The sequence below is a fragment of the Drosophila takahashii genome, chromosome X (assembly GCF_030179915.1).
Source record: "Drosophila takahashii strain IR98-3 E-12201 chromosome X, DtakHiC1v2, whole genome shotgun sequence".
In the NCBI taxonomy this organism is placed as follows: Eukaryota; Metazoa; Arthropoda; class Insecta; order Diptera; family Drosophilidae; genus Drosophila; species Drosophila takahashii.
The window spans coordinates 19,534,709-19,542,595 of NC_091683.1; the positions used below are offsets into that span (position 1 = coordinate 19,534,709).

At 41.1% G+C, this 7,887-nt stretch overlaps 1 protein-coding gene and 1 long non-coding RNA gene across 2 annotated transcripts; both read left to right on the top strand.

The window, feature by feature from the left end:
• The first annotated feature begins 3,744 nt into the window (after positions 1-3,744).
• On the top strand, positions 3,745-5,683 carry Inx6 (Innexin 6). The gene is made up of 2 exons (XM_017141412.3): positions 3,745-4,531; positions 4,819-5,683. The coding sequence occupies exons 1-2, from the start codon at positions 3,854-3,856 to the stop codon at positions 5,539-5,541; spliced, it is 1,401 nt and encodes a 466-aa protein (XP_016996901.2). The 5' UTR covers positions 3,745-3,853; the 3' UTR covers positions 5,542-5,683.
• Positions 5,684-6,721: 1,038 nt separating this feature from the next.
• LOC138913780 (uncharacterized) lies at positions 6,722-7,036 on the top strand. Its single transcript, XR_011419630.1, has 2 exons — positions 6,722-6,839; positions 6,895-7,036. It is a non-coding gene; the product is annotated as an uncharacterized lncRNA (long non-coding RNA).
• The last annotated feature ends 851 nt before the right edge of the window (positions 7,037-7,887 follow it).

Here is a 7,887-nt window from a genome sequence, read left to right on the forward strand (position 1 = left end):
TTGCATCAGCCATCATGGCCTATTGGCCAGGAGAATGCTTGAAACTTAAAGCAATTGGGCTTTTGAGGAGCAAGTGGGCGGAAGAATCTCACTTCAACAGTTAGGAACGAAAAAACTACAAGGACAATTCCCAAAGGCAAAAGAAGATAAATATTGAAAAAAGTTAAATGATTAATGAAAACGCGAATTCTTTAGCACAAGAAATTAACAGGTTAGCTATACAAAACTTGGCTCAATGACTTTAATTAATGACCTTTGCTTCATTGAATTAGGTTAAGTGAAAAAGGGTTGAACACATACAAATAAATGAGAACGCGAATTCTTCAGCACTATAAACTCACAGGTTTTTAAACGTTGATAGCTAAATTAAATTTTGTATGTAAAAAGGGTTAGGTAAAACATTGCTGAATTTATTTTATTTACTTAACAAACCTTGATTAAATTAGGTTAAATAAAAACGCGAATTTTTCAGCACAGGAAATTTACAGGTTTTCAAACATTCAATAACAAAATGATTTATTTGAAAAAACCGGCTTTTGATAAAAATGATTAAAATCGTGTTCAAATTTAAACGGGTATTTTACAGTCGGGGATAATCTATTTACACGTGTTAAGCTTGCTAAACCGATTTAATAATGAGTTTCACCATTGTCAAATTAAATGCTGCCTTTCAGGCTAAAATGTTGTGACATGTTATGTTAGTTCTTCCATTACAAAATTACAAATATTCATTTGTTTATCCCTGTCGTCTATCATTAAATCAAAACCTCTAATTAAATGGTTTAATGCTAAAAGCCGCATTCTGGAAAAATGCATTTAAATGCTTTTGTAAAGACAACAAACTTAATAGTACTTGATGCTTTTATTAGACATATCGATTTAAAAATCTAATTGAAACTCATAAATTTTAAAGTAAATAAAAAAGGTAGGCGATATAATCAAACAAATCGAATAATGAAAATTGCTTCAGATAATAAACAGCCATCAAAACGAATACGGGCGGATAATTAAAAGCTTTTCTATATTATAAATATGTTATGGCCAGCGATGTTGGACTAAATCAAAACACACCCATCACACTTATCGCTCTCGCATAACAACGGCAATTATGGAAATGAATACAAGCCTCGTTAATTTTCGCAAAATCGTAGCCAACTTTAACAAAGTTTAACTAAATTGGGCATCAAATAATGGCGGCAGTGGGCCAGTTGCCCGTTTAAGCTTACCCCTCAGGCGAGGCCCATCCAGCTGCTTTGGCTTTGCCATATTTATGCAGAAAAGTAAACCACCATCATCGACCGGCGACCGGCGACCGACGACCATCGACCACCGCATTCAGGAGTTACATCCAGCGAAAGGATGGAAATGCGAATGGGAGTCGTCATCGGGAGCCACTGTCGAATGGAAAAGTGGCAACTGGCGAATCGCCCGGTAATAGGATTATGCCCGGGCTCCATCAAAGCCAAAACAACCGCAACCACGCATAATTGTTAAATTTATTTATTTAAGCACGAAATGCGTAGCCATTGCCCAACGCAATGTTCGCACTGAAAAACGATGGGCCGTTCACAGATCCTTTCTGCCATCCATCCTTTCTGGCCATCCAACCTGCCAACCGAACTCCCGAACCCCGAACCCCCTCGAAACTCCCTATATAACCCCTCTCGGCAGTACAGCAAACGTTTTTCGGTTTTTGTGGTCAATGAAAAATCGCTTTAAATAATGAATTTTATTTAAATAAATATTTAAAAAGCTGTCAGCGAACTTTTATGGGCTCCCAAATGGGCGCGCCTGGATGGAGTTGTTTGAGTTGAATAGGGTGACTATATCGGGATCAGCACCTGGCTGCGATTGATTGGTGTCGGTTAACGCCCCATTGTTTTCCGCAATGACCCAGTGACAATACAAAAGAATTGTGAATTCCTTATCCATTTGGGGATCAAAGCGATAAAGAGTTAATTAATACAGTTCTGAATTGTGGTTGCCTTAAAATGACAAGATTGTTAGTCAAGTTTTCGGGAATCTTAATACTTTTACTTATAGATTAAAGTAAAAGTTAAGAAGTAAGTATTTTAATTTTAAATAACAATCTTACTTGCTTCCCTAAATTATATCGTGAATTCTTCGAAATATATCAAAAGTAACGCATAGAAACTTAAGGTAAGTACACAAATAACCAAATTTATTTTAACTCACAACAAAGAGTGTCTAAAGAAAGTCAACAAAATATAAGGAAAATAAAATAATTATTATAATTATAAAGAAAATATGTTAACACTAAAAAGAATTAAAACAAAAATTATTTTGTGTAAATTAGGAATGTTTCTTGTATAATCTTACCATAATCGTTTGTTAAATTGTTAACCCTGTCCAATTAATTAATTAATGCCTATGCCAACAAATAAATAATTACAAATATTCCTTTAGGTACCTACTCTAGTGTAATTATTATAATAATTAAATAATTGGTCTGGCGAATTTTCGCCAGCTCTGTGACTTCCTCATTTCGATTTCAATCCGCTGCCATCCGGCTCGAACTTGGAATCATATTTCATTGTCATTCTCGTTTTATGGCCAAACAATCAATGAGGCGGGATCCAGGGGACTGGGCAAACGGCAGACACGAGAAATTATAATTACAATTTGGCACCGTATACCCGTTACGACCAGGACTAATTAGTCTCCTGAGCGTGTTCGCCTGGTCCCTGATTCCTGATTCCTGGTTTCTGATTCCTGATTCCCGCTTTCTGATTATTGTAAATCTCTGGTCACGCACAAACGAAACAATTCATAAATTTAATTTTTGTGCGAGAGTTGCGGCGCGAATAGGATGGCATGGGATGGATGGATGATGGGGTCTGGAAACTGGGAACTGGGCACTTGGACAGGAGGAGCAGCCGATGCTAGAGTCGCCACTCGCCACTCGACACGTCGCAGCCAACGAATTCCCACAATAAACATTTGCACCGGCAACCAAAGAGCAAATGATGATGATGATAATGCTGATGACGATGTATTTGCTGGTGAAACCCCCAAACTTTCCACCCCACCAACTCGACTGCTGATTATGTTGATGATGATAATGATGATGATGACGACGACGATGTGGGTAATGACGCTGATGACGACACACCGCTGGGAATTATTTGTATATGCAGTCATGTAGCATCGATTAATCATTTTATTATTATTGCCATTCGTTGGCGTTCCCATAGCTCGTGATCCTCATACATACGAGTTTTGAAAAGGCCGTAGTCGGTGCTCGGAACTCCCGACTGATGGAATTGAAAATGTTGTTCATAATCGTTCATAATCAGCGAAATTGTGCTCATCTGATGGGATGTTCAATGAATGCTTTTAAAAATGACTGCCAAAAGTGGCTAACAATTACTTGGTGGCTACTGAGGTCCTTAAGCAAAGAGGCACTGATTTATTTATCAATTTTAAATAGGCGAATGCGAAGCAAAAAATACATTTTATATTTTTTTTATTTTTTTTTATTTGAATTAAAAAAGAATCTCGGCAACTCTAGCCGACTCATATTTACCATGTAGGTTACTTCAGCTATAATAAAAATTAGTTACATATTTTGATGACTATTACATTTTCGTATTCAATAATTAAAATATTTTCAATATTGTAGAAAAGGCAAAAATATTTGGGGTAAAAATGTATTTTGGTACCAGCAAGTCGAACACCTGGCAACCCTGAATCCTAAATAGGATTGACATTAGACCACTACTGTCATACAAAAATCCAGACAGCTGAAAATAAAATATAAAAAAATAGCGCCTGAAAGCCCGAATAGAATCCAATAGAAATCGAATTGAATTGAATATTCTGAAATAGAGCGATGTATGCAGCCGTGAAGCCCCTCTCCAGTTACTTGCGCCTGAAGACAGTGCGCATATACGATCCGATTTTCACGCTACACTCGAAGTGCACCATCGTGATCCTGCTGACCTGCACCTTTCTGCTGTCGGCGAAGCAGTATTTCGGGGAGCCGATACTGTGCATCAGCTCCGAGAAGCACACGGAGTACGTGCAGTCCTACTGCTGGACCATGGGCACCTACATCCTGCCCGCCGAGGGCGAGGGTGAGAGCTCCAGCAGCTGGGACTTTGCCTTCTACTCGTCCTCCTCCGCCGCCGAGTCCTTCAATCTGAGCAGCCTGCGCGCTTTGGTGGCCCACAATGAGCAGTACGCCCGGATCGTCTCGATTGCCGAGGGCGTTGGGCCCGAAACGAGGGGCGTCACCAAGAGGATGTATCTTCGCTACTACCAATGGGTCTTTATGATCCTGCTCTTCCAGTCGCTGCTTTTTTACTTCCCCTCCTTCCTGTGGAAGGTGTGGGAGGGCCAGCGCATGGAGCAGCTCTGCTGCGAGGTCGGCGACGCCCTCATCCTGGAGTCCACCTACCGCACCCGCCTCCAGATGCTCACCAAGTACTTTCGCGCCCAGTTCGCCCCCATCCACTGCTGCTACTCCCTGAAGTACGCCTTCTGCGAGCTGCTCAATCTCCTCATCAGCGTGAGTTCAGTTTCTTTTTTTGACTTTTCATCCACTACACCTAAAAAAAAAAAATCTATATGAAACGTAGATCGATTTTACATTATCTAATATCAATTTTAACTTGATCCGTAAATTCGATAAGCTTGAAATGAGTGTTTCGATATGAAACGTAGATCGATTTTACATTATGTAATATCAATTTTAGCTTTATATGCGTCCCCGTAAATTCGATATGCTCGAAATAAGTATTTCATGTTAAAACGAAATGCGTATTTACATTCAATACTAACAAGTGAACCGTTTAGATTCTGAACTTCTGGCTAATGGACGTGGTGTTCAATGGGTTCTGGCACAAGTACATTCACGCCCTGGCCGCCATACCCGTGTACGATTGGAATCTCTGGAACCTGATGACGTCGCGTGTCTTCCCCAAGGTCGCCAAGTGCGAGATGTTCGTTTACGGCCCGAGCGGCACACCGAATGTCCTCGACATCCTGTGCGTCCTGCCACTGAACATCTTGAACGAGAAGATCTTCGCCGTGCTGTACGTGTGGTTCCTGTTCATCGCCATGCTGGCGGCCATCAATATCTGCTATCGCCTGCTGCTCTTCTGCTGCTCCGAGCTGCGGCTGCAGCTGCTGCGCACCCACCTGCGCGGAATGCCCAAGGCGCATGTGCGCCAGGTGCTGGCCAACGGGGGCTACGGCGACTGGTTTGTGCTCATGTGCGTCAGCATCAACGTGAATCCCTCGCTCTTCCGGGATCTCCTCGAGCAGCTGTACGCGGAGCAGCGGCAGTCGCGCCAGCCCCTGGAGGAGCAGCCCCTGTCCACGGTGGTCAGAGATCCTTCGGTGGCGAAAGTCGATGGGAACCCCATCGATCCAATGGCCGATCGCCACTCGGTTGGCACGGTGAGCAGCCGTCGAGTGGAGGTGCCCACAATGCCCACGGCCCCGACTCTCAATTTAATGGCGCCCAACGACGAGATCATCAGCATGGATCGCTTCTACCACGAGAGCCAGGCCTAGGATCTAAACTTGTGTCTTTTCTAAGAACTATTAATTACTACCAAATAAATAAAATAAGATCTACAATAAGGCTAAAAACTTACTTTAATAAATTGACTCTTAAGTAAGTGGCGCCCAACGATGAGCAATTATTAGCAAGGATCGCCTCTAACAAGAAAGCTAAAAAGCCTATTTCTAGGATCATTTCCATAAATTATTACCAAATAAATAAAATAAGATCTTCAATAACAATCGATAACTTACTTTCATGTATTGAAACTTAAGAAAATAGCAATAATCCACAACAAAATGGAATAACCCACCATCATGGACTGGCCATTAAATAAATGGCGCCCAATTATATTAACAGTATGTTAACTACTCTGTTGAGGACCAACTGTACTTCAGATTAATACTATCCATTAACCTACACATACATATAGTTCCTTAATACATTACACCCCTACATATGCAAATCACGCCCGTATCATTTCTCATGCTTTCCCCTCCACCGTTTTCCCCCTTGGAAGCTTTATCAGTTTTGCAAATAAGTGAATTGCATCAGAATGCAAATAAAATGCACTAATCAAAATGACAGCGGGGTGGCCAGCGGGGTAAATACCAAATACCAGCAGGCATAACAAAAACTTTAACAAACTTACAAAAGTTAAACAAGCCGTGTACGAGGGGGAGGGGGGAATGTACCGTTCGCTCTCGCTGAGAGATGATGACGATGATTGCAAAACTCTTCTCTTCCGCTGGTTAAGCTTTTGTCTGTCAGCCAACAGGTAAAACTAACAACAACAAGTTGAGAGAGGGGAGAGAGCAGAGTGCAGTGCTGCCAACTGTAGCTTGAGAAATGCAGCTAAATGGCCAAAAATAAATGCATTAAATATAAGGAAAAAAATTATTTCATTCTATGCGATTGAGATCTCTGTTTTCTAAAAGGAAAATTAAATTAGGATAGTGTAATCAAGAAATTCTCCTACTTGGCTATCCACTTTATAAAGACCTATAAAAGGCCTACAATAAGAATAACTGGCTATAAAATAGCTAAATTGGCTGCACTCATGGCAGGAGAAAAAGGGATATTGGGAGAGGAGGCGAAACGGGAAGTGGAAGAAGAGGCGACGACAACGCAAATGGCGGCAATTACATGCAGCTACAGCATCAACAATAACACAACAACAGCAAAGAGAGGCAGAGACAGAGATAGACGGAGAGCAAAAGAAAGACGCGGGCAAAGTCAACATCACTTTGTCTGAGCTGAGGCGGCCAAAAAGAGAGAGTGTGCGAGGGAGAGAAAGGCGGAGGTGGAGGTGGCGTGGGTAAAAGCGCAAAATAAACAAAGTTAATTTTAATTAAAAACCGCAGGAAACCGAAAAAACAACAAATGCTAAATAAAATGGGCGTGAACGAAGTGACTCAGCGAAGCCGATGACGATAACGATGACGATGACGCCGAAGGAGTGAGCAGGAAGTCTTGCATATGCAACTGCGATAAGGAGAAGGAAAAGGATAAAAAGAGGGATCAGTGCTGCCAGACACTCAAAAAAAGGCTGGAATAAATATTTTATACGTATACGTAATAATGCCTAGGTACGTATACTTAATTTTTCAAACACTGAATTTTTCTAGCCTACTTTTACGGGCTTTTTGTATTTGAGAAAAAATACTACAAGAAAACTAAAAAAGTTTAGTAGTATCTCAAGTTGTTTAATTTTTTTTGCACTAATTTTAAAAAAATTTAAAAACAATATCCCTCGTATTTAGGTTCAAACACTGTCCGGAAAATGACAGCACTCACCGAAATAGATAGACTGGCAGAGAAAACAAGCCTCCAGCTGAAACCGAACAGCTGAAATGTAGGCTGAAACATAACATATTCCTTTGCTGCTCACACCTCTTTTGAGTCTCGAGTGCTCCAACCCCCCCTCCACCCACTGGAAACAGCCACCCACTCAATCCACAGCCACCAATGGATAACTGTAACTGTAACAAAGACACATGTAAACAATTCCGTTTGTCTTCAACGCTGTTCCTGCCTAGTTTTAATTATACCAAGCAAAAACTTTGCCCGCACTTTGCCAACACCACCCAACCTCCACCCTTCGGCATCAAAGTTTGAAGTGAGCAACGGTAAACGATTTTTAGCTAACCACAATCCCCAATCCACATGGAAATTACTCAGCCACCAGCTCCTTTTGCGTTTCAATGGAAACTCCTCGAAGAGATTTTGGCGGAGTAGCTAATGAAACTGCGTTTGAGATGCCAAAACTGAAGTGATTGAGTGCCTGCAATGGGAAATAGGAAAACCCAGAATAATATTGTTTTTAAGATAATTTTTTTTCCATAATAAATTGTTAA